This window comes from Macrotis lagotis, chromosome X, assembly GCF_037893015.1.
Source record: "Macrotis lagotis isolate mMagLag1 chromosome X, bilby.v1.9.chrom.fasta, whole genome shotgun sequence".
Classification (NCBI taxonomy): Eukaryota; Metazoa; Chordata; class Mammalia; order Peramelemorphia; family Peramelidae; genus Macrotis; species Macrotis lagotis.
Genome location: NC_133666.1, coordinates 510,566,871 through 510,593,923, shown reverse-complemented (window position 1 = coordinate 510,593,923; position 27,053 = coordinate 510,566,871). Strand labels below are relative to the sequence as shown.

General features: G+C 35.0%; 1 protein-coding gene across 3 annotated transcripts in view; it reads left to right on the top strand.

The window, feature by feature from the left end:
* Window positions 1-1,838: 1,838 nt before the first annotated feature.
* Window positions 1,839-27,053, top strand: part of CDKAL1 (CDKAL1 threonylcarbamoyladenosine tRNA methylthiotransferase) — a 172,455-nt gene continuing 147,240 nt past the window's right edge. The window contains exons 1-5 of one of the 3 annotated variants that reach the window (XM_074206949.1): window positions 1,839-1,930; window positions 2,526-2,555; window positions 7,223-7,370; window positions 11,458-11,633; window positions 12,721-12,833. In XM_074206949.1, coding sequence (XP_074063050.1) covers window positions 11,464-11,633; window positions 12,721-12,833 — 283 coding nt within the window. In that variant the 5' untranslated portion in view covers window positions 1,839-1,930; window positions 2,526-2,555; window positions 7,223-7,370; window positions 11,458-11,463. The remainder of the gene's footprint in view (window positions 1,931-2,525; window positions 2,556-7,222; window positions 7,371-11,457; window positions 11,634-12,720; window positions 12,834-27,053) is intronic. The other 2 variants (XM_074206950.1, XM_074206951.1) reach the window with 2 other exon arrangements.

Genomic DNA, 27,053 nt, shown 5'->3' with positions numbered 1-27,053 from the left:
CTAGTTTTGTTGATTTCTTAGGCTGAATCAGAAAACCATCTCATTTTTCCTGATATCTTCTTAGACTCATAGAGCTCAGTGTCCATCTAATCCAACCATTTATTTATTTATGGATAAGGAAACTATCCATGGGGAGGGTAAGAAGGGAACAAACAAGATAACTTATGATTATCCAGTGGAGGGGGATACACACACACACACACAAACACACTCATATATATATACATACATACAAACATATCTAAACAAATATGCAATAAATATATGAATGTATCATATAATACATAAAACATATATGAACTTGTATATTATACAAATATCTCAATTTTTAAATTTTTTTTAGGTTTTTGCAAGGCAATGGGGTTAAGTGACTCGCCCAAGGCCACACAGCTAGGTAATCATTTTTTCCCCTTTTATTATATTTATTTTTATTTTTGTACAAATGATATTCTTATACATTACTAAAATATTCTTGTTTAAGAGTAAACACAATAACCCCTCCCCCCAAATATAGACTCTTATGAGCAATAAAGGAAAGACAGAAAATGAAAATGAAAATAAAAAAATAATTAAATTAAAATATATATAAAAATAAATTATTAATAATATATCAATAAACATATATATTATAATAAATATATAAAAATGTAATAAATAAATTAAATTAAAATAATAATTAAATTAAAATAGATACTAAATAAAATTAAAATAATACTAGGGGCAGCTAGGTGGTGTAGTGGATAGAGCACTGGCCCTGGAGTCAGGGGCACCGGAGCTCAAATCTGGCCTCAGACACCCAACAATCACCCAATAGCTAGGTAATGATTGTGTCTGAGGTCAAATTTGAACTCAGGTCCTCCTGTCTCTCACTTTAAAACAACAAATTTTACAGTACATTCATTTCCTTTCTGCAACAAGAGGGTGCAGTGGTTGAGAGCCTCAGGCTCTGGGTAAGTCACTTCACTCTGTTTGACTCAGTTTCCTCATCTGGCTCCAGCCAGGTAAAGGACACAAGAAGCGCGGTCATGCCAGGAGAACCCCAGATTTAGTCTGGAAGAGTCAGGCATGACCGCGCTTCATGTGTCCTTTACCTGGCTGGAGCCACTCACTACCCCGCGCCGGCCCCGCCCCCGCCGGCCCCGCCCCCGCCGGCCCCGCCCCCCGCCGGCCCCGCCCCGCCGCCCCCGCCCCGCCGGCCCCGCCCCGCCGGCCCCGCCCCCGCCGGCCCCGCCCCCGCCGGCCCCGCCCCCGCCGGCCCCGCCCCCCCGCCGGCCCCGCCCCCGCCCCCGCCGGCCCCGCCCCCGCCGGCCCCGCCCCCGCCGGCCCCGCCCCCGCCGGCCCCGCCCCCGCCTGGGAGTGACTTGGAGCCCGGCCCGGCACGGGCGGGCCAGCATTTGGAGACTGCTGGGGCCGGGAGAAGGAGGCCAGCTACAGTTTTAAGCGAATAACAGCAGGCAGGGATGGACGCACTGCACTATGACGGCTGCAAACCTTAAGCACTATGTAATATGTTTTATTTATAAATATATAAAATAATATATTTATCATATATACTATACATATTTATCATACATATATGATATATTATACATTATATAAGTAAAAAGAATATCATTTCAGGAAATAAGGAAGAGATGATTTTAGCTGAAGAGTTAAGACACATGATTAGTTCCAACAGAACTCGCCCGCAGGGGAGCGCGCTCTCGGGCTCATATAAAGTTATCAAAAGCTCGGCTGGGCGCCCGAGGCTGCGCGTGCGCCGGCTCCGAAAGGCTGTGCGCTTCCGCATGTGGCGGAAGTTGACTCCTCCGAGCCACCGTCTTGGCGCGTGCGCGGAACAACAGAGGCGGGAACGGAAGTGTCATGGCGAGCTCCATCTGAAGCCTCCCGTCGCCGCTCTGGACCTCTGCTTTCCCGCTTGGTTCACGTTGTAAGTCGTCCAGCCAGGACCCGCGGAGGGGAGGGCTGGCCCTGGGGAGGCAGCTGGGCTTCCGAGAGCCCTGAGCCGCCGTCTGCCGGAGCCGGAGCCGGAGCCGGAGCCCGGGCCTTCCCTGGCCCCGGGCCGCGCGCGCCTGCTGTCCTCTCGCCTTGGGCCCCCCGGTTTGGGGCAGGAGCCCAGGTCAAGGTGGGGGCGTGGGGAAGGCGTGCTGGAGACCTTGAGAGACGCCTCGCGTGGCCCGAGAGCACTCGTCCTCGCACGCCGTGGGCTCTTGCGTGTGCGTGCGCGCGGTGCCCGGGGGTTGCCCAGCCGGAGCCGCCCCCGGGGTGCGGGGTGAGTGCGGCGCGGAGGGCGAAGGCCCGCAGTTTGGGGCAGAATATCCAGAAATTAAAAACAAAGGACATCACTCAGGAGCAGCTGCCTTCTGCCGTGAGACAAAGGGCCGGTCCCCCGTAAGGAGGGAGACCTATTCGCTGTCTCTGCAGAACAAAGCTCCTGCAGTTTTTTTTTAACGTCATAAGTTTCACGAATATTGAGTGATTTTGATTTTTTCTAATTTTTCTTTTTCTTTAACGTTGTGATCAAGAGGACGTGAGACAAATTGAAGAAATTCAAGGTAATTCTTATTTTTGGTGTTGGAGATTCCTGATTAAAAGTTTAGCCATTTGCAGAAGCCCCTTCTACCCCCCCCCCTTGTTTTCCAAGGGAATCGAGGACCATTCTGGTTTAATAACCATTCACAGCTTGCATCTGAATCTGTCATTAATTTCCCTTGTATTGTTTTGTAATAAAAGCCAATGATAGCTAGCTTTTGCATACTGTATTGTGCTTTTGTTAACTCATTCAATGTGTAATCCACCTAGTTACAGTGTCAACTTCTAGCTTCTTAATTTTTTGTTCTTGTATCCCTTACCACTCATGGTGCTAACTGTCACTTAGCAGGAATTTATTAAATGTTTGTAGATTGATTGATAGTGAAAATTACCACCAGCAAATTCAGTTTGTGAGAAAAAATGAAGAGGATCCAAAAGCCATTCAGCCAGTGTTTATTAAGGGTCTGCACTATGCTAACTGTGTAAACTATGCTAAATACACACTATAAATTAGAGGTAGGATAGATTTAAAGATAGCTTAAAGAAGGCTGGGAAAGACTTTTTTTCAAAAAGTGAATTTTTTAGCTGACATTTGAAGGATGCTAGGCAACCCGGGAGGCCAAGTTGGAGAGAGCTTGACCAACACTTCACACTTTAAACCAAGATAAGATCAAAATGGATACTGCATTTAGTCATAAAAGACAATATAATAAGCAAACTAAAAGATCAAGGAAGAGTTTACCTATCACATCTATGGAAAGGGAAGCAGTTTATGACCAAGGAAGAGATGGAGAATATCATTAAAAACAAGCTAAATAATTTTGATTACATTAAATTAAAATTCCAGGAATGGGGATCAGCTAGGGAAAATTCCTGGATGTTTTCTTGAAGATCAGTTGCAGTGTTTGGAGGGAAGGAAAGCAAGAAGGCATAGAGAGATAGAAGAGACCAAGTTATGAAAGAACTTTAAATACCAGGGCGTCTTATAATTGATCTTGGAGTTAATAGGGAATCCATCCCCTTCATATTATAGATCTTAAAACTAAGATCCAGAAAGATGTAGAATTTTTCCAAGGTGACAAATAACAGATTCAGGATCTGAACACCACAACCCTTTGAATCTATTTCTCTTTTCATTATGTCGCATAAAATTACACCAAGAGAAAATTATCTCCCATGGATTATGTGATTTGACTGTTTTTTACCTGGTGCAATTCTTTTTATTCTCAGTTTCCTTTTTTCTGTGGCTCTTAAAAATCTCTAGTTTTTAAGGCAAACTTTTCCATAAAAGGTCATTTGACAAATGGAAGGTTATAGTATCATAGATTTACATATGAAAGGAACTTTGGAGGTCTTTTCTCCATTCCTTCCATATTTCCCTGAAGAGGGAACTGAGGCCCATACAAGTTAGATAACTTGTCCAAACCTCCACAGTCTGAACTTCGTTCTGTATCTGGCCCTCTTTGTAGACCAATGATATAAGCAAACTGAAGTGGGTGAGAAGTTTTGAAGTCCTACATGAAAGGCTATGTTAGTCTGCTTAAGCCATCCTCATCTGTCTTATTTCCTACCCAGACAATTGTTGGCATCCTATGAGACTTAGAGCTCTGGGATAGGAGAGAAAATGAGCACAGGTGGAAGAACAGATGTTCTACTAAACCATGATATTCAAAGAATAGAATCTTTGGCCCTCCTATGAGACATTATCTGTTCTCATGATATGTATTCTCACAATATCTCATTATTGTGCTGTTGACCTTTAAGTCTTTATTTGATTTCATTCTAACTTCAGAATTCTTATTATTCCCAAGGCCTAGTTATAATGATAATAATGATGATAATGATGATAGCTAACAGTTACCTAGTACCAAGCACTGTGTTAAGTGCTTTATAATTGTTGTTTGTTCCTCACAACAGTCCTGGGAGCTGATGCTGCAATCCCCATTTTACAGATGAAGATACTAAATTGAGTAATTTCCCCAGGGTACCACAGATAGTAAGACCAGATTTAACCTCAGATCTTCCTGACTCCCAGCCCAGTGCTTTATTCACTGTACTACCACATAGAACTAGATGTTGTTTTAGATCTTCAGCTGGCAACTGGATTTTCTGTCATTTTGGCATATTCTAATCTGAATCTTCTTTGCAAATTGACCACCTCTTAAATAATTTTGTTGGGTTATCTTTCATTTTCTAGTCACTATATTCAGTCAGTCATAAAGTCTTGTTGATGTTTGCATTCAGATGTTTCCCTTCCTTTCTCTTGGCAGTACCTTGAGCCAGACCTTTAACATATTGTTAGATATTTGTGAACTCATGAATCCTTCTATCACACTCTGTGTTGTCTATCTCTGTCTGTTTCTGTTGTGTCATCCTTCAGCTCCTCTTCTCTCATTCATCCTTCAAATTACCATCAGACTAATTTTTCCTATGTACTGGTCTGTGTTTCTCCTCTTTTTAGAAACCCTCAGTTTCTCATTATTTATGGAATAGAGTTCCTACTCTTTTGTCTGACATTTAGGGCCCTCTGAAACCGGAAGCCATCTACCTTTTCCAACCATACCTCATTCTACTACACTTCACTATTCCATAGGCAAAGTGGATTGTAGTCTTTCAGCAGAAACATATCTGGATCATCATCATCATCATTATTATAGATTTAGAACTGAAAGTGAATGGATTTAATTGAAATCATTTACATTATAGACTAGGAAACAGGCTCAAGGAAATTGTAATGTATTTTCCTAAAGCCTCCTTTCTCTGACTCTCTTGCCCTCCTTTATCTGTATCTAGTCATTTTAAGGTTCTAATTCTTCTCGGTAAAGCCTCCTCTACTTTTTCTAGTTAGTGATGCTTGAATTTGGAGTCAAAGAAGTTGTTTTAGGCCTTTGCTCTGCTCTTATTGCTTGTCTGGCCTTGAGCAAATCACTTGAATACAGTGGCCAGAAAATGTAGCAAACTTCTATACTGTCATCTGTAAAATGTGGGCATTGGTTTAGTTCAATTTTGTCAGACTCAAATAGAAAAGATTTCAAGCCTGCATGTTGCCTTCATAATCCACAAATTAGCATTTTCTTCATTGTATTGTATTTTGTTAAACATTTCCTAGTTACTTTTTAATCTGAACAAATTTGACAGATCTGGGCTAGAAGATCTCTAAAAGACTTTGTAGCTGTGACTCTGATACCACAACTTGTAAGATTCCTTTCAATTAAGATGAGATATCTATAAAGAAAGAAGAAATGGTGATCAGAGAAATAGGAGGTGAACCAATGCATTTTATAGGAGAAGGGTCACATGAATATCAACTGGTACTATGATCTTATGTTCTCATTTCTTCCTTGAATTAAATATAAATTTAGAGGAAAAGGAAACTCGAAGGGCAAAATTTTGACACACTATATTTTAGGCATGTTTACTTCTAGATGGTAGTAGAATAGAAAGAAATAGAAAGATCATAAAGTTTATGAGGAATATGTCAGTTACATGAAATGGTTATAAACATTAAATCCAAATAGAAAGCAAATATAGAAGAATTAGAGCAAAAGCCATAATAATAAGTCCAGGGTGGAAGTGGGAGTCACTTAGAAGAGAGAGATATCCAGAAATTGAGAATTAGGAAATTGACAAATCTGTGTGAGGAGTAAAATGTTTCTAAAGCCAGGCCCAAGGAATTGTCTGATGGAGACTGTCATCAAGTGTAATTTTAGTATTGATTTACTAAATGTGTATATTAGAGACCTAGTTTAGAAATTCACACTAATGATTTCTTAATTGTAAAAAAAAAAGATTTTTCTGTTTCCTTATTCTTGTGTACCTCTTCGACTTTTGACTGTCAGTCACCCTCTTCTTAATAATCTTTTTTTCTTTAGGTTTTCATGATAATACTCTCCTGGTTCTCTTACTCATCCTGATAGCTCCTTCTCAGTGTCCTTTGTTGGATATTTATCTAGGTCATGCCTATTAGCTAACCAGGGTTGTCCCACAGGGCAAGGACTTTTTTACTTCTCTCACTAGGTAATCTCATCAGCTCCCACGGAGAAAATTATCTTTTCTATGCTGATTTATTCTGACCTTTATATTTATCTCCTGGGTTACATGTCCAATTGCTTGTTGGACATCTCAAAATGGATGTCCTATAGGCATTTAAAGTTCATCATATCTAAAATGAAACTCCTTGTCTTTATCCTTCTCTCTTTCTAATTTTCTTATTTCTTTTGAGGACACTACCATACCCCTAGTCACTCAAGCTTGCAAGCTAGGGTATCATCTTTGACTCCTCACTTTCTCAGTGCTCTTCTCCTATCCCTTTCCAATCAGTTGCCAGAGTCTTTCAATTTTTCCTTTGGAATATTTTTTTATTTTAATTTCCTTTTTAATTTATTTATTTACACATTACTAAAATAGTCTTGTTGTAAGAATAAACATAATCCCCCCCTCCCTACAAAAATAAAAAAACCTCATGAGAAATAAAGTGAAAGAAAGAAGAAAAAAAATGTGCTTCAGTCTGTGTTCAGATATCATCAGCTCTGTCTCTGAGGTGGATCACATTCTTTATCACAAGACCAGCAGAGGAGTTACTAATATATTTTTTCCAGAGTTGTTGTTGATTGTAATTACCTCCATCCATTCTTCCTCACTGCCATTTATTATATTTTCTTTTTCCTTTCACTCTGTCCCTCTTCAAAAGTGAGCTGTGGGATAGCTGAGTGGCACAGTGGAGAGAACACCGACCCTGGGGCCAGGTGGCCCCAAGCCTACATCCCACTCCAGAGACCAAGCAACCACCCAGCCCTGTGGTCCTGGACAGGCCACTCAATCCCACCACCTTGCAAAAAGTAAAAAAGAGAATGTGTTGTATCTGACTACCCTCTCCCATGATCTACTCTCTCCTCTATCCCCTACATCCCCCTTCCCCTTCCTCTCTTTTTTTCTTCTAGGTATCTATACCCTATTAAGTATGTTTGTTGTTTCCTCTCTGAGCCATTTCTTTTTTTTAAGAAAGATTTTATTTATTTTGAATTTTACAATTTTTCCCTCCATTCTTGGTTCCTTCCCCCCACCCCACACAGAAGGCATTCTGTTAGTGTTTACATTGGCTTCATGTTATACATTGATCTCAGTTGAATGTAATGACAGAGAAATCATATCCTTAAGGAAGAAATATAAAGTATGAGATAGTAAAATTACATTATAATATAATGCTTTTTTTTTTTTCTAATTTGATGGTAATAGTCTTTGGTCTTTGTTCAAAGACCATAATTCTTTCTCTGGATACAGTTGGTATTCTCCATTGCAAATAGCTCAAAATTGTCCCTGGTTATTGCACTGAAGGGATGAGCAAGTCTATCGGGGTTGATCATCACTCCCATGTTGCTGTTAGGTTGTACAATGTTTTTCTGGTTCTGCTCATCTCTGAGCTATTTCTGATGAGAATGAAGGCTTCCTCATTCCCCCTCACCTTCCCCCTTCCAGTCCATTGCAAAAGCTTTTTCTTTACTCTTGTACATGAGATATCTTAGCCTATTCTACCTCTCCTTTCCCTTTTTCCCAGTACATTTCCTTTTCACCCCTTGACTCCATTTTTACAATATAACTTCAGATTCAGCTCCCTCCTGTGGTTTGTCTACATATGCTCCTTCTAACTACTTTAATAAATGAAAAGATTCATATGAGTATTATCAGTATCATCTTCCCATGTAGGAGTACATGCAGTTCATCATCATTAAATCCCTCATAATTTACCCTTCTCATCTACCCTCTCTATGCTTCACCTGAGTCCTGTACTTGAAAGTCAGACTTTCTGTTCAGCTCTGGCTGTTTCAACAGGAACATTTGAAACTCCCCTATTTCATAGAATGTTCATCTTTTCCCCTGGAAAAGGATGTTCAGTTCTGCTGGGTAGTTGATTCTCTGTTACATTCCAAGCTCTTTTGCCTTCTGAAATACTATATTCCAAGTCCAATGAGCCCTTATTGTGGATGCTTCCAAGTCCTGTGTAATCCTGACTGTAGCTCCATGATAGTTGAATTGTTTCCTGGCTGCTTGTAATATTTTCTCTTTGACTTGGGAGTTCTGGAATTTGGATATAATATCCCTGGGGGTTATTTTTTTTTTTTTTGAATCTCAGGAGGAAATTGGTGGATTCTCTCAATTTCTATTGTGCCCTCTGCTTCTAGGATATATCAGGGTAGTTTTCCTGTAGAAATTCTTTAAAAATGAAGTCAAGGCTCTTTTTCTGATCATGACTTTCATGTAGCCCAGTAATTTTTAAATTATCTCTCCTGGATCAGTTTTTTAGGCCAGTTGTTTTTTCAGAGTTATTTAACATTTTCTTTGAGTTTTCATTCTTTTGGTATTGTTTTATTGTTTCTTGATTCTTTGCAAAGTCATCAGCTTCCTTTAGCTCCATTCTACATTTGAAGGAGTTGTTTTCTTCACAGAGCTTTCTTATCTCCTTTTCCATCTGGCCAGTTCTGCTTTTTAAGGTATTCTTCTCCTCATTAACTTTTTGGATTGCTTTTTCCATTTGACCCAAACTGGTTTTTAACATGTTTTTCTTTAGCATTTTTTTGGACCTCCTTCACCAAGCTGCTGATGTGGTTTTCATGTTTTACCTGCATCTCTCTCATTTCTCTTCCCAATTTTTCCTCTATCTCCCTTACTTGATTTTCAAAATATTTTTTGAGCTTTGCCATAGCCTGAGCCCAACTTCTATTTTTCTTGGAGGCTTTGGATACAGAAGCTTGGACTTTGTCATCTTCTGATTGTGTGTTTTGAACCTCCATGAGATCAGAGTAATTGTCTATGGTCAGGTTCCCTTTTTTTGTTTACTCATTTCCCTAGCCTGTGCCCTGGTTTTGGGGGTGCTTCCTGAGCTTTTGAGTATTATTGGGACACCCCCGCAAGGACCTCAGTTCCTTCAAGGTCTTATGAGAAGCTCTGACTGCTTTCCTGGCCTGTGCTTTGGTCTGTGGATGACCACAAGCACACCTCTCTGCCCTGGTGCTGTGAGGAGAGTCCCTGCTCCACTATGATAGTATGGGGACCCAGATTGTGACCAGGGTCTGAATATGGGCAAAGTACCAGAGTCCTGTCCCAGGGACAGTGGAGAGACCTTGACAGTCTCCCCCCACCCCTTAACCTTCCATGGGCTGAGTGCTCTGGGAGCAACTGCCAGATGACTCCCTGCTGGGTGGCTCTGTGGGTCTGCTTCTGTTTCCTGGGATCTGGGCTGCATTGAGGGATGACACTGCACTGAGGTCCATTGTGGCTCCCCACTCACTCTGGCAGAGGTTTCCCTGCTGATCTTCCAAGTTGGGCTTCATGTTCCCTGGGTTGGCAGGTCAGGAAACTGCTTCTGTTGCCAGGAGCTGGTGCTCCCAGGGCCCTTGGTGGCTCATGGGCTGTTTCCAAATGGCTGGAACTCCTTTGTGTTCCTGCCCTGCCTAGGATATTTCTTTTTTTCTTTTTAATTTTTTTATTTAAGGCAATGGGATTAAGTGATTTACCTAAGGTCAGACAGATAGGCAATTATTAAGTGTCTGAGGCTGGATTTGAACTCAGGTCCTCCTGACTCCATTGCTGGTGCTCTGTCCAGTGCCTTACCTAGCTGCCCCACCTGTCTGGAATATTTCTAATATTTTCTCTGACTTTTCTCTGAGTCTATTACCACTCTAGTCTCTCAGAGTTATTTTCCTAAAGCATAGGTCTGACCTTCCCTTTCCCTCCATTCAGTAAACTCCAGTGATGACCTATCACTTGCAGAGTCAAATATAAAAACTTTTCTTTTTTTTTGCAGTGCATTGGGGTTAATTGGCTTGCCCAAGGTCACACAGCTAGGTAATTATTAAGTGTCTGAGGCCAAATTTGAATTCAGGTTCTCCTGACCCAGGGTCAGTGCTCTATCCAGTGTGCCACCTAACCACCCCTCAAAACTCTACTTAATCCCATTTCCCTGTACTTTTTCAGTGGTATACCTTAAAGCCTCCTATTACTTGAAAATTCACAGTGAAACAGACCTTGCTGTTCTTCCAACAATTAATAAACATTTATGAAGTGCCTAATATGTGTTAGGCACTGTGCCAAACTCTGGGGATACAGAAAGAGGCAAAAGATAGTCCCTGCCCTCAAGGAGCTTGCCATCTAATAATTGTTTCTTGAACAAGATACTTCATCTCTTGGCTCTGGTCATTTTCTCTGCCTGTCCCTCCTGACTTCCTTCAAGTCCCAGTTAAAATTCACCTTCTATCAGACACTTTTCCAAAAACCTGTTAATGCTTGTCCCTTCCCTTTGTCATTTATCTGTTTATTTTGTAAATATCTTATTTGTACACAGGTGTTCACATGTTGACTCTCCCTTTGGATTGTGAGCAAGAACTGTCTTTTCATTCTTTGTGTGTTCAGCTCTTAGCATTTTGCCTGTCACAGAGTATTCATTCATTGTCTTTTGACTGACTCATAATCAAATTATGTAATACTAAAGATAGGAACTAAACTTGTGATTTCATGGTAGTATTATATGGAGCTCCCCATTGAGGAAACTCCATTTACCAACATAGTGACTTAGAATCTTGCTTAGAGAACTGAACTGTGATGTCAAACTCTAAATTGTATGTAAGGATTCGTAGTCCTAAAATGTAATATTGTCTGTTTTATTATATTTTTTTATTTATTTGGGTATATTTTCCCACCTATATTTTAATGTGGTTCAGACCACAGTTAGGAGTGTTGTGATCTGTATGTTTGATCCCTCTGGCCTAGAGCAGCATTAAGAGGGTTTGTGACTGTTCTGGGATTATACAGGTAGTTTGCAATATAATGAAAAGAAATTTACATATATCTGTGAATTGTAATTATGTACTCTTAGTTATGGGGAAAATATCTGTTGCATCTGAATTATGTTTTATATCCTTTTCTCTTAAGAAAAAGATGCCTGCTGCATCTTGTGATTCACCACTTGAAGACATAGAAGATATTGTGTCAAGAGAAGATTCAAAACCTCATGATAGGCATTTTTCAAGAAAAAACATTGTTCCAAAGGTGCGGATACGCAATACACAAAAATGTTTGCAAGAGGAAGATGATCCACCAAATGATAGGTTAGTGTTGTTCCAAAATTTACTCAGTTTTTTTATGAAAAAAGTGGAAAATGTAACTAATTTATATTAATAATACTAGTTTAGTAATGTGACCTTCTGAATTTAAGCTATAGGGGGACTGGGAAAATGCTGATTACTTTTTAATGACAATGTTAAATAATTGATGCATTTTAAAGTTTTTTAGGACAATTTTAGAAAAATCCACAGAAAAGTAGAGCAACTAGAAAATATGTGATGTTTCCATATTATTTTTTTCCTAGAACTTTTTAGGGTAATTTATTTTTATTCTGGGATTACCCTTTTTTTTAGACAGTAGTTACATCTAAGGCAAACCAATTTTTTAAAAAATTTCCTCCTTTTTGGTATTAATTTATAATTTTTTTGTTTTTGCATGAATTTTAATGATTTCAAATTACACCATTTTGAAAAGCAGTGTTTAATATCTAAGTTTACATTAGTGCCATCTGAATTTAGGAATAAATGTTCTGAATGGAAGTTTCAGTTTCAGAATCCTTTCTTTAGATAAGGAGATATAAAAAACTTAATTGGTAGGATTTTTCTTTTTTAGTTCTACCATTTATGAAATGTTTTATTATTAATGTAATTATATAGATATAGATATACATATAGTTAGATATCTATTTAACTATTTGTAACTATAGATAGTCATTATATAGGTTTGAAATCATTTGCTACATAATATCCCAAATGTACTTATTTGATTTTCTTCTTTAACATAGTAGCTAAAATTATTTTATGCTCTTCAAGAATTTGTTATGTGTTCTTTCAGGTTCTAAACTTAATAGTAATACTTTGATAATGGTAATAAGATGTATTTTTTAATCTAGAACAAGCAGAGGGCATTATAAATGACATTTTTTTAGAGGTTTATTAATCTTTATTTGAAGAAGACTTCAAGCTAAAGTTATTATGTATGGTTATAATTGACATATGTGATCTGAATGGTTGATAGTGAGGGGAGTGAAATAAAGCTGAACAGATGCAATTTTGATTCATGTGAAATGACTATTGGATTTGGGATTGAACTTATTTTATCTGACTTTTTTCTGTTCTAATTACTTCATAGTACTATTCCTGGTATTCAGAAAATTTGGATACGGACATGGGGTTGTTCTCACAATAATTCAGATGGAGAATATATGGCTGGTCAACTAGCTGCTTATGGATATAAAATTACAGGTAATGCAGTCAGTGCTATTATATTTTTTAAATGCTTATCATTGTTACTGTGTTCTATATTTAGAGGCAAAAATGTTATAACTTAATGATTTTTAATTGCAGTAGAGCACAAATACTTTTCTTCCTTGTTCTGGAATGTTGTAGTCAAATTCAGACATCTGCTGACCCAGAGGGGTTAAAAAAGAATATATTTTGGAAGCAACCAAGAAAGTTTGCTCATATGCAATTTAGTTCATATTGTGCTAACATGTCCCTTAGAAAGCAAAAAAAATTTTAATTGCTTTTGAGCAATAAGTTTAAAAAAACAAAAACTCTCAACATTGCTTTTGTTAAATTTGTAGTGTGCTTATTTTTCTTAAGTATTATTATCTAATTTGATTGAGCAAGCATAGATTCTAATTATCTAGATTTATTTTCATCAGTATTCACATACAATCCAACTTGAATGGTCCAATTATAATTTTAGTAGAAGACCTTTTGAATCTTTTTCCTTAAGAGTTTAGAATCTTAAAACAATAATCTATTTTCTTTTATAATTTCCTCATTTCATCTCTGTAAAATGTAACATTTTGTATTTTAAACAAATAAAATATTTTATTGTCCTAATTCTGTTGTTTGATTTAAAATGTCCATCCTCATGTTTATTACATGTTACATATTAAGTATACCATTGGTTTACAACTAAGTTTGGTTCTTGATTGTGTGATTTGCATTCTTTTGAGAAAAATGGAAAGGAAAAAATGTTGTTTGGATTTGATTGTCAATTCTCTATGATCAGTTCTTAATCTTAGACTTACTTGTCTTTCTCATCTTTCTCCTGGGTCATTTTTCCTTAGCTGCCCAACTGGAGTATAAACAGAGAATGTAAACTGCGATTAATATTAGCTTAAGTCAACATCATTAGGAAGTTAAATTAGCTGCATGGAAATCATAATATATCCTTAAACTAAATATGAATGATTTTCACTTATCCATGACAGTGGTTCCCTTTATTAGTTTGTATAATTGAAGCTTGACTTTACTTTGTGATATGGGTATTTATAATGTATTTTACTAAAATATCTTTATAATTTTTTCACTTAAATGCTATAATGTACTAGTCAAAAATATAAATAAAATATACTTAATTTTTTTTATCATACAGCTGGGAAGATAGTTGTCCTTTAAGAGAACTTATAAGAGTTTCATGAGATTAATTAATATTGATTGTGGCTCTTTTTAAAATCCTCTTAGTTTGCTTTCAAGAAACAGGATATCTTTAGTCACTTTCATTGAACTCGATTTTCCAGGAGATGTCATTTTTAAATTTGGGGAGGTGATAAATGTTTATATAGACAGTAAAGTATGAAATGTGACTAATAAAGTAATGTGATGAGTATCTACCTCAAAGTAGTTATGTCATAAAACTATATTCGCATTCCTATTATTCATTCCTTAAAATACATTAGAAACTGCTTTTGGAGTGGTAGCCTTTCATTTTCTTCATTTACTAATTATTTGTCCTTAATTTTAAAAATTCATTTGAAACCAAATTTATCAAGTTAGATAATTGAATTTCAGTTCAATATGAGGTGGGACTATAAAGCACCAAGGCCACTTTTCTTTGGCTTATAATAGTTTCAAAGGAAAAACTTTATGAATGTTTTAACTAAGTGACTGTCAATGGAATGAGTATATGGTCTTCTAAAGTAACTGAAAGGGCATGTTATTTGCATGTAGACTTTCTTGTATGTTTATTTAAAGTCTTGTTTTACTGTTACACATCTTAAGCATCACCTTTTTGGTTAAGGGGAGAAAACTTTAGATTTTCTCAATTGACCGTTTAAGATTCTAGTTGTTAAAATACATACACATCATATATTTATGTTGTGATAGCTTTGTGGACGACTCCATAAATTAGATAGTTATAGAAAGTATATGCATTTATTATGTATGTATACTATTAAAGAAATTCTAGTTTGAGTTCATAACTCTCTTGTTCTTTTTTTTTTGTCTGAATGCTCCTTGTTCTCTTGATTGTTCATTGTCTTTTTCTGAGACTGTCCTATGACCTTTTCTCTGTCTTCTGACTTACTTAGTCATTTCATTCATTCCTTTTAGATTCAGGTGTTTGCAAATGACTTCCAGATTTATACCTTTAAGCTTCATTCTCTCCCTGAATTTATTTTATATCTCCAAATGCCTGCTAGACATCTCTTCCTCTATATCCCACTGGCATTTCAAACTCCTTCCCCTAACCCTCCCCAAAAGCCCTGTCCTTCTTTCCAGATTCTTATTCCTGTTGAATACATTATCATCCTCCCACAACTCTTGCTCAGAAACCTTGAAGTCATCTTTGACTATTCTTGTTCCCTACTTCTATCCCCATTCATCACATGTCATGTCTTGCTATTTAATTCACACTGTTACAACTCTAATTTAGAGTCTCATCATCTGTGACATAGACTGTTGAAGCAATCTTCTTCTTTCCCCCCCTTAAAAAATAGATATTTTGGGGTTTTTTCATTTATATTTTCTTACTGTATCTTTTTCCCACCTGTTTCCAGAAGGAGATATCCTTTATTACAAAGGTTGTGATACTTTTTTAGTCATGAGTCTTTCCCTTTTTAAATTCATACTTTATTATAGAATTTTAGTGTTGGAGGAGACTTTCCTGACTTACATAATCCAAACCATACTTCAAAAAGAATCCTTTCTGCAACTTACATAACTAGTGGTCATCCTGTCTTTTTGAAGACCTTCAATGAGGAGAACCCACCATTTCCTAAGGCAACCCATTCAACTTTTGGATAGCTCTAATTGTGATGAAGTTAATCCTTATGTCAAATCTAAATTTATATCTTTTTATTTCCATCTATTGCTACCACTTCTTTCCTGTAAGACCAAAGAGTATAAATCTTAACTCTCTTCTTTTTTTTTTGCAAGGCAGTGTGGTTAAGTGACTTGTCTAAGGTCATACAGCTAAGTAAATATTAAATGTTTGAGGCTGAATTTGAACTCAGGTCCTCCTGACTCCATGGCCAGTACATGTCCTCTGGGCCACCAACGTGTCCTCTAAACTCTTCTACACAACAGCTTTTTACATACCTAAAGACAACTATTCCCATTAGTCTTCAGTTATTTAGATTAAACATCCCATTTTCTTGAATCTATCTGTACACATAGTTGCCAAAATAATTTTTCTAATGTTAGTTCTGACTGCTAATATCCAGCTCAGAAACCCATAACTGCTTTCTTATTGCATAAAGACCAAATGTAAATACCTTAACTTGGCATTTAAAATGCTTCACAGTCTAGTTCATGTACTGTACATTCTAGCCAAATGAGACTCATAGATGTTTCTTGATCTTGAACTATCGTCTCTGATCTCCCTGCTTTGGACTAGGCTATACTTTCTGTTTATAATATACTCTTTGCATCTCTACCTGTTTAAACATTTCTTCCTTCAAGGGTCAGTTAGGACACTTCCATGAATTCTTCCCTAATTATGCCTCCACAGAAAGCATTTTCACTTGCCTCTGTCATTGGCTCTTTCCATCATCTCTAACACATTATATTTATTTGTGTAATTTTATAGTAGTTTTCAATGGGAAACCTAATTTGACATAAATTACTTTTTATACTCACATACATGTACTTTATAATCTTGAGTGCTTGTGCTAATGCTGTATAGAGCTTAAGAACTCCAAAACTTTGTTACTTGCTTAGAGAATAATCAAAAACAATTATGATTAAGTGTTTGAAGTTAGGTTGAGAGAAGTGTTTTAATTGTTTACAGCTACAGTATGTATATTTTATGTTTAATTTTTATGATTTCTGAAAAATAACAGCCCTTTTGTCTCTTCTTGATTTTATTTTAAAAATGATGACCAAAATTACATTTTTTTGTTTATGTCTTTTTTTTTTTTTTTTTTTACGTTTTTGCAAGGCAATGGGGTTAAGTGGCTTGCCCAAGGCCACACAGCTAGGTAATTATTAAGTGTCTGAGACCAGATTTGAACCTAGGTACTCCTGACTCCAGGGCCAGTGCTTTATCCACTGCGCCACCTAGCCACCCCTGTTTATGTCTTAAAAAGGCATATTCTTTTTATAGATATCTTAAGAAGATAATAAGGGTAATGTAAGAGTCCTAATAAAATAAAAAATGTTCCTATTAAATAAAATTAATGGGCATTATTAGTATAGTTTTAACATTTTAATTTAATTTTCTTTTACCATATTGGCATTCATTGAGGTTTTTTAGAGACATTCTAGATGATCATGTCATAATCAAATCAATTTTTTGTAGTTTATTGCTCCTTTTCTTTCTTACATTTAGTGCTGTGGGAGACATTGATATATCATATAGTAATTTCTGAAGTTATTCTTCCTCTCTCACATTTTCAAATTCAGGCATAGAAATTCAGTCTTTTTAGTCTATGATTCTCTCTGCGGTTTTAGTGGAGACAAAGGAAGGAACAACTTGCAGATTTGTTAAGCTCCTTCATACCATGTCCTTTTCTAATATCTAGGCTTTTTCTACCCACCTTATTATTTGAGCCCCAAAGTTGTTCAAAGGTATGAGTAGGCTGAATGTTAATTTACACAACTGTTCTTTCTCTGCCTCTCGTGTGCTAGATTTATTGTTTTTTTGTGGTTTTGTGTATATCAAGCAGCTATTCATGGTAAATTTTTATTTTAGTTTAAATGTTTTGAGTGGTACATTTTCCCACCTCAGGTGTTTCCCTTTTCTAGCTTACTTCTGTAGCTGATGAAACCATTTCTTATAATAGTTGATATGTAGTTTTGATGTTTCAAAGTCCTTTACATATATTATCTCAGTCTCACTCTAACTGAAGTAGATACACTTCAGGGACTTTTAAACCCATATAAAGCTGAAAAAACCAAAGCTCTCTAGAGGTTCAGTGACTTACCCCCATAAAACTAGAGTTAGAGGCTGGAACCAAACCCAGGTCTTTCCTAACTGTCAATACTCTTTTCTACACCTCTAAACTTTGGCTGCATTATAGTGAAGATAAATACGTGTTTTGAGACTTGAACATTAGTCTAAAGATATAATCATACATTGACCCATATAGTTAAAAAGTATCTTAAAGGCCAACCTGATCTTTTTTGCAATTATAGTGAGTAATAAAAGTATCTTTTTTTTTTTTTGCAAGGCAATGGGGTTAAGTGATTTGCTCAAGGTCACTCTGAACCCACCTAGCTAGCTGCCCCAATAATATCTTTTAAGATTTATTGCTTTAGGATTTACAAAGCACTTTACATTATTTCATTTGATTCCAAGTCTAAAAATAGAGCCTTATAAAAACAAATAAATTTTTTTTCATATATTAGAGGTAGTAACTATAATGATTTCACTGGTCGACATCTAACAAATAGAAATGAGATGACTAGAATGAATGAAGTAAAGTTTTGGATAATTAGTTAAATTATAGTTCTACTTTCTGTATCCTATCTACTGAAAAACTGATTGCTATTGATCTAACAGAAAATTTAAAAATCTTATCCCTTCTTACCTACCTCCTTCTCTCTCTCTAGGTTTGTTGATGGAAGTCTTCTTCTGTTTTATCTGTGGGATATATGTGAAGTATTGTAACACTTCATCTTGGGATATAGAGATGCTAACTTTTTGACTTATTTCATGTGAAATGTTTGAAGAGGAAAGACTTGAAATTCATCTTTCAGATTTTATAGATGTTGGTCCCCCCATAAAAAGAAACTAAATAATATACCCCAAAACTATTTCTTTTGACAGAGAATATATATTTCAAAGAATTTTTCTGCTGGGATTGTAAATTATATGTACATATATGTATATTTTTTCATAGAGAAAACGATTTGAGAGAAAGAATATGAATGATCCAGGGGTGTAAGATGAGAATTTTGGAGATATATATAATTTCAGATTATTGTATGTTTCCAAAGAATATCCATTCAAGTATATAGTATGGGATTGGGGTGGAAACAGTACATGCATTCACTAGATGGTCTTTTTCACCAGACCTTGTGTTACAGATGAATGAGATGGGAATCGTTGTCTTGGAATACTGGAATGGCTAGACTGAGCAAGGAAAACTCCCTTTGAGGTCTCTTAGAGGAATTGAGTAAAGAAGATCTGCTCTACATATCATCTTTCGCTGTTGTTGAGGGAAGAAAATTGGGAATTGTGGAAAAGTGAAGGAAAATGCAGGTTGCTTTTAAGTTAAAGATGATGAGCAATAATTATTAGGTATTAAAATGTGCTTTAAAGATTGAGATTGCATAAATATAAACCTGTGGTGTTTCAAATACAAATAAAAAATTGCAGTCAAATTTGTTATAAAAATATATTAGCAATTCATTGTGCAAATACACAAATGACTTTATAGCAAGGGATATGTTCGAAAAATAGATGTTATAATTAACTATAATAGAGATTCTAAAAATATTTTTTCACATTATGAAAGTTGTGTTCCCAGAGATTTTGTGCAAATTAACTTGTGTGAAAAAAAAATCTCCATCTGATATTTATGGTCTTACACATCTGACTTATACTAAGTTTTGCCAAACAAAATGGAGTTATAATTTTTTTAAAAAGTAAAAAATGTAAGTAGTAATAATTGCATCATCTGCTAGGGTGAGACTTAAAAGCCTATTCTATAATTAAGCCTTTCTCTTAAAAGTTGTAGTAGAAGATTTTTTTTTAAGGAAGGATAAATAGGTATGAATTCTATTAAGCATCCATAAAGTATTTACTAAATCCAGAACATTGGGTTAACAGCTGGAAAAGGAAGAAGTGATTCCTAATAATGACTCTTCAGCAAAATTCAAACTCACTCTATGATTTTTGTATCTATATTTACAAATATTTATGTTTTACACACTGAATGTTTTGTTCATTGCCTTTATTTTATGAAGTATTTGTGAATATAACAATTCTATTTGATGTTATACTTTTAAAGAGTTTTAGATATTTCATCAGTGTAATAAAGATATGGATCGTAAACTTTCTCTTAAACTAAATTGAATTGATATATCTAATGCTAGGCTCCATTTTCCTTTTTTTCCCTTTTTTTCTTTTGAGGGGAATATTGAAATAGATGTTTTTTTTGTTTTTGTTGACATTCGAATTTTTCTTGTTTTGATCATTTGAAGCATGAAGCTACATGTTTAAAGCAGCAAATTGACTTGAGACATTGTTCTTTATTTTACAGTGAACTGTATTTTGCATATCTAATTGTAAAACATACAAATAAACAGTGAAATTAAAAAAAAACACACCTAGCAGATGTGGCCATTATTACTTGAAATTAATCTGCATATGGAGCTTAGTATCTTAAATTTCTAAAGGGATTAAGAAATAATGCAGTTCAACTTCGTAAGTACTAAATCATCTTAATTTTAAAATCTTATAGAAGACTTAATGCTACCTTTCAGGATTCAACACCTGTCATGGTATTCAGGATATGATGATCATTCAATAAATTGATAATCCCAGTATTAACTTTCATGGTCATGAAATTTTCATACATCATCTTTTCTGATATACTTGAACCACTTTTTTTTTTAAGGTTTTTGCAAGGCAAATGGGGTTAAGTGGCTTGCTCAAGGCCACACAGCTAGGTAATTATTAAGTGTCTGAGACCGGATTTGAACCCAGGTACTCCTGACTCCAAGGCTGGTGCTTTATCCACTATGCCACCTAGCCGCCCCTTGAACCACATTTTTTTTTTGTCTGTTTCCCCTAATGAAGATGTAGAACAGGAAGCCCCCCCACCAATAGTCACTCCTTGTATATTTTAAGATCATTGATAAGTCTTTCACTTCTATTTTTGTGACTTGAGTAGTTAGATGATTTGGCAATAATGAGTTTGTATTTTATTATTCACTTGCCTTTTTGAAATCACGAAAACTTTCTTAATGTCTGAATTTCTCTTATTGTTGAAATAATATGAACAAAGTTCAGGAGTTTTACCAGGTTTAGTTAATGTATATTGTTTTGTGGTGTCTGTTATTCTGGCATTATGGAATTATGCTACTGAGCAATTTGAAAACATTGATTTTTGAGATACTTTTTTCCCCTGGAACCATTTCCTCCTAATTATTTTCTTGTATTCATTTACTTGTTTCTCTGATCCTTCTTTCACAAAGTTGCCAAATTGGTATTTCTAAAATATAGTCCATGTTACTTCCCTACTCAATAATCTTCAGTGGTTCTGTGTTGTCTCTAGAAAAAATAAAACCAAAATTCTCCTGCATTTAAAAGCCTTTCATAAATCAGCACTCATTTAATTTTCTTATCATTTCTTTTTCCTTTACTTGCACTGTTCAGTCAAAGTGGTCCAAGTGCTTTACCTGGTACATTACACTGCATCTCAAGTCTTTGCTTCCCCCTCAGTTTTCTTAATTTCTCTGGTTAGTGTTCTTTCCCCTTGGTATTAATTTTTATTCCTGCTCCTGTGCATCTGTTTTACATTGTAGGTGGTAAGATCCCTAGCACCTAGATTCCTGGTGCTATACATGTATTTGTTGACCAGAAATGAATAGCAAAGCTGAAGTAACTTTTAAGATGAATTTAAGATGAACTTTCTTGAATTTTTTCCTTAAATAATTTTCCTGAAATAGTGAAATAGCCCGAGAGCTTTTTTCCCCCCTGACATTCCTAGCTCCATCAGAGAATGTGCTACATCTTTTTGGATCAACAGATGGCAGCATTTTATTATGTGATGTAGTAAAATTATAACATTGCATAACGAGTTAATTTTATATTACAAATAACTTTCAATAACAGTTACTAAAATAGCCATTAAAGTAGGCCATGCTTAATTTTGTTCTGGTATATTCCCTTTCTAATTTTTTAGTAATTTTCAATGGTAGAATTGAACAAATTAAACTATTTTAGAGTCAGCATGACTTAAGTGTGTATGTCATCCCCTCAGAATGCATGTGAGAGGGCAAGGTGGGTTATTTTTCCTGTTCTAGTCAGTAGATCAGAGGTGAGTAATCTTATTTCTTCCAAGGGCCTTTTGGATAGTTTATAACATTATTTGTGGACCATCCACAATTTGCAGCTCAAAAATTTAACTTACTATATTTGATCAAACATTCAATTAATTCATCCCTAAGAAGTTCCTGGATTCATTGACTTTTGAGTCCCATGTATGGTTGGTCTGGCAGCACCAGACTTAATGATTTGGTGGGCCTATATGGCCCACAGGCTGTATGTTCCAGCACCTGCCCTAGAGGCAAAGTTGAGTTACTGTTGTGAAAGTTAGGAATGCTTTAATTAAAAAGTAACACTATTGCCACTACTCATGGTCATTTAACCTCATCCTTGACATGGTGATAGAAAGGTGTTGGAGGTATTGCCATCTGTCTATGCAGATAGTATATTAATTAGATTGGTGGCAGTATATTCCTGTTCTGTCACTGAGTATGAGGTGATAACTGGACCATAGATTTAGTACTAGCAGGAAGGACTTTAGAAATAACTAGTTCAGCCCCCCTTCATTACATAAATGAGAAAACAGCCCCAAAGAGCAGAAGGCACTTGCCCATATTCATACAAAGCAAGTGACTGAGTAGGCCTTGCAAAAAACAATCAACGCTCACACTAAGTGATATAGGAGACTTTGAATCTAAGTCTTTAAACTCTAAATCCAATGGCTTTCCATTGTACCATGTTACCTTTCCATATGTCAAGTTATTTCTTGGGACTTCAGTATTTCTACCTGTAAAATGGGATATTAACCTCTATATCAGAGATGTAGCGATAAATGTCAGTGGCAATGCTTTATATGTGAAGCATTTCATTTTAATCAATCTCATTAGATCCTCCTGTTCTGTGTAATGAAGCTATTTCCATGTCTTGGCTGAGAGCCCATCTAATAACATTTTACTGATGTGTGTGTTAGTGTGTGTGTGTGTGTGTGTGTGTATATATATTACATACTCTATTGAAAAAGAAACTTCATATAACAGATGCTTTCACTAGTATGTCCATTTAGCAGTATGTCTGGGTAGAGAGATTTTTTTCAGGGTATCTTTAGCTCCTCCATTTGAAAACTTATCTCATGCCTAGTATTCTTAAATTTCAAAATGTGATCTTAAGGGGAGTTGATTTATTCTGATTATTACATAGCACTTGCTTTTTGGTCATTGTTGCTTGGGTTGTGGAGTAAACATAGGTTGAGGAAGCAGTGTACTGTATTGCTCTGGGAAGATTTGTTGTCAGATAGCCAACTGCTGGAAACATTGAAAATTGCTTTCTCAACAATATGTATAGCAGCTGCTTAGTTTAGCCTAGAAATGAGAATTTTTAATATAATCTACTGAATTAAATCAGAAGTTGTGTTCATTGAGAAACTCCCAGTAAATACAATAAATCTTCCCAATTTGAACAGTTGTTGTCTTAGTTGTATTACATATGCAACTTTAGGAGACTTGTCAAATTTTATAGATGACATTATATATACATATATCTATATATATCTATATATATCTAAATAGGTTTACAGTAATAGAGCATTATTCCCTTTCTCAATTGCTTTGAAATGAAAAACGTCTTTGTGCTTTGTTCTCCAATTAGTCATTCACAAAGATGTAGACATTTATTCAAACATTTTTTCACCTTATTTACTGTTGCATCACTTCCATTTTAATGTTATTGATTAAAATATAGTAATTTTAAGATTGTTAATATGTTAAAGTAACATTTAATTATGTTTATATTAGGTAACTAAAGAAAACATGAATACAACACTCTAAACCCACGTATCCTGTAACTATAGAAGAGAAAATGTAAATGTTTTATCACTGCTTTTCTTAGGAAATGCCTCTAATTTGAATTCTGGACATTTTTTTATGCTATTCAGCTCTTAATTATTTATAGGAATAGGTGCATTAATCAACGTATCTCACATAGTCTGACACTCAATCAACTCAGAATTTTCCTTTATATGGAAGTATTCCTCACAAGTTGTTGCAACAACTGAGCTGGGAGGAAAAAGGATCAAGAATGGTTCCTCTTCAATTTCCCATTCTCCCTTTTCCTTGTGTCAAAAGTAGAAAAACAAAACTGAGGACTTTAAAATTAGTTTTCGTTTACTTTGAAATAGTGCAGTGAGCATAAAATTTTCCAAATAAAATCCAAAATCCTGTTCTTTCTTACTGAAGAGCAGTCCCTGGTAATAGTAAAATGAGAATATCGGAGACAATAGAATTTTTAAATGACTGCCTCTAGTTTCAATCTCATTCACTAAAATAAGAACTGCTAATGCATACATATGTATGTATATGTTGTATATAAACACATTTGTATATCTCAAAGTTGATGTTTTTGTATTATTTTACATTGTACTTTTTGTTGAATGTGTTTAAAAAATGATTAGGCCTGTTTTACAAACTGAATGAGCCTCTAAGTTAATACCTAATGATTATTGACTTAAATTGCTGAATTGTTTTTCATAGCATCTGCAATATTGTGCATTATTTATGAATCATCTTTTTGACTTTATCCTATTGTTCTGTGTTTCATATTTTATTATAGGCTCATTTTAACCTTCTCTTCAGTTCATTTATTAGCTAGCTTTTATTGTGATGCATCATGAGTTAAGTTCCTTTGTGATTCATGAAGGCTTCTATTCATTCCCTAAATATTTAAGAGAATGATATAGGATATAATAAAATTTCAATAAAGTAATGGTTTATACGGTCTCTCAATGTAAGTAATGAATGAAGCTGAAAAAGTTTTTAGGAACAGTATTTTATAATGAATAATTTCTCTTCAGATAAAGCTTAAGTCTGAGAGATAAGAAAAAATAGAGATATTTCCTAAGAAAATCAGTAATAAAAGATTTATTTTTTCACTTCTACAGTGATTTAGGACATGTGAATTTAGAATGTTGTGTTCATGCTGTTTTCTTTAGTTATGTAATATAAACATGAGTAATATTCTTGACAAATCGTGTGTGTGTGTGTGTGTGTGTGTGTGTGTGTGTGTGTGTACAAACATTCTCTCTGTAGTATTTTAGAGTATATATATTTTCCCATTCAGGCAGTATTTCAGTTGTAAATATATTCAGTAAAATTTCCTAAAATCTTGTTTTTATAGTTTAATTGTGAAACTCATAAATTAGGATGTTATAAAAGTTATTTACATAAGTTCTGTATTTCATTTATATACATAAATGTATATGTGTATATACATATGGTATAGATTATATTACTATATGTCAAAGGTTATGTATACACACATATAATACCTTTGTAAAAAAAAGAAATAGTCTAAGGGCTTAAGGTGTATTTAATAATAATCTATTTCTCAGTATTTAAATGTATTGGAATATATTTATTTTGATGTTTCAGATTCTATAGATGAGGAAAGGAATGCCTCTGTAATGAATGAGTCAGTAAACATGTCTAACAATTCATTAAAGGCGACTTTTAGATTTTCTGTTCCATGCCTTTAGGTTTATTAAAATAAACATTTTTGTTTTGGTGAAAAGTTTCTTAAAAGGTCCAAAAGGTGGCACTGTTTACTAACATTTAATGCCCAATTTAGGTAGGTCTTAGACTGTTGTTCCTTTTCTTCCCTGGAATACATTATTTTTACAAAATTGCAATTTTTAAAAAAATGACATTAAATTTTCGATATTGTTACAAGACCAGGTATGATGTTACTGTATTTGATTTTGAATTTGAGATGATTCAGGAATTTCTTAAACATTAGAGAATCATAAAATTTCTAAAATAGAATGTGGATGGTTCTCATATAATTATTAATAAAATCAAAACCTTGTATGAAATTTGATACCTTATGTTTCAGGATATCACAATTGCTTTCATGTAGCTCAAAATGTTAATTTTTCAGGTCACTAAAGTGAATCCTACAGATAAAATATTATAGCTACAAGCATTTATATGATTTTTCCTATCACATGTAAGATTTATCCATTTTCTCATTATTTTCAGACTATTATTTCCATAAAAGTATACTGCAAATTTGGAGACATAGACCTTGCTGAAATTTTATTCATTGGAAGAGGTCAAATTAAAGTAATATAAATATAATATCTGAGATTTGTAAATAGTTTTTCTAATTAAAGAATGCTGAAAAATACATAATGTGAACTTAAAACTTATAAAAGTCATATTTAAAGATATTGAGCTGATACTATACAGTTTTGAAAAAATTAACTGATTGGTTATGGAATAGATCATGTTCAAGCTCAATTTTTTGATGTAATTGTGCTAGCAATGCCAAGTTGTTCAGTTGTTTTCAGTCATGTCTAACTCTTTGTGACCTCTTTTGGGGTATTCTTGGCAAAGATATTGGTGTGGTTTGCTATTTCCTTCTCCAATTCATTTTACAGCTGAGGAAACTGGGGCAGAGTAAAGTAACTTGCCCAGTCACACAGCTAGTAAGTACCCGAGGCTAGATTTGAACTCAGGAAGTTGAGTGTTCCTGATTCCAGGCCTTGTACTCTTATCCACTGTTCCATTTAGTTGCCAGTAATGTCAAACAATTTGTATTTTTTTGTGAATGATCAGAGTGATTATATAGTTGTTTTTATTATAAATAACCTTAACTAGTAGTTCCAGTTATTGTATTGGAAGTAGAAAGTTCCAAGGAGTTCTTTATTACTTTTTTTTATCAAAAGCTTTACCTTTCTTTCTTGATGTGGTCAAACTGGGAAAACTAAGTCAATTTTCAGTGATTTTTTTTTGTGACTTTCCATTAATTGATTATGTAGATATTTCTACATAGTGTTTCTGTGTAGATATTTCAACATAGTATGTAGATATTTCTACATAGCAGGAGATTGCTACTACTTTCATTGTTTAAAAAATATAATTTTTAGAGACATTTCTGCAAATGTGAAGACTTTTTTGTGACCTTGTCTATAGAAAGTCTTTTTTTGACTTTGAGTATTATCAAATTCATATACTTTGATTGGAGAAAGAAAAATATTGTTGAGAAAATGTTTTTTCTTGGTTTGAGCTGTATATTTCATGAGTATGATATCAATTTATCCTCAAATAATTGAGTTTGTTCTGAGTTTTTGTTAATGATGTAGCTGTTCTGAATTGTATGCACATGAGGGAAGTCTGTTTTATTTATCATAATTAAAGCATCTAAATGCTATCTTGTGAATTCTTCAGATATTTTGGTGTATTTTAAGAAAACTAGATATAAGATTTTATTTTGTTTTTTTAAACACTTAAGGGTTTAAGATT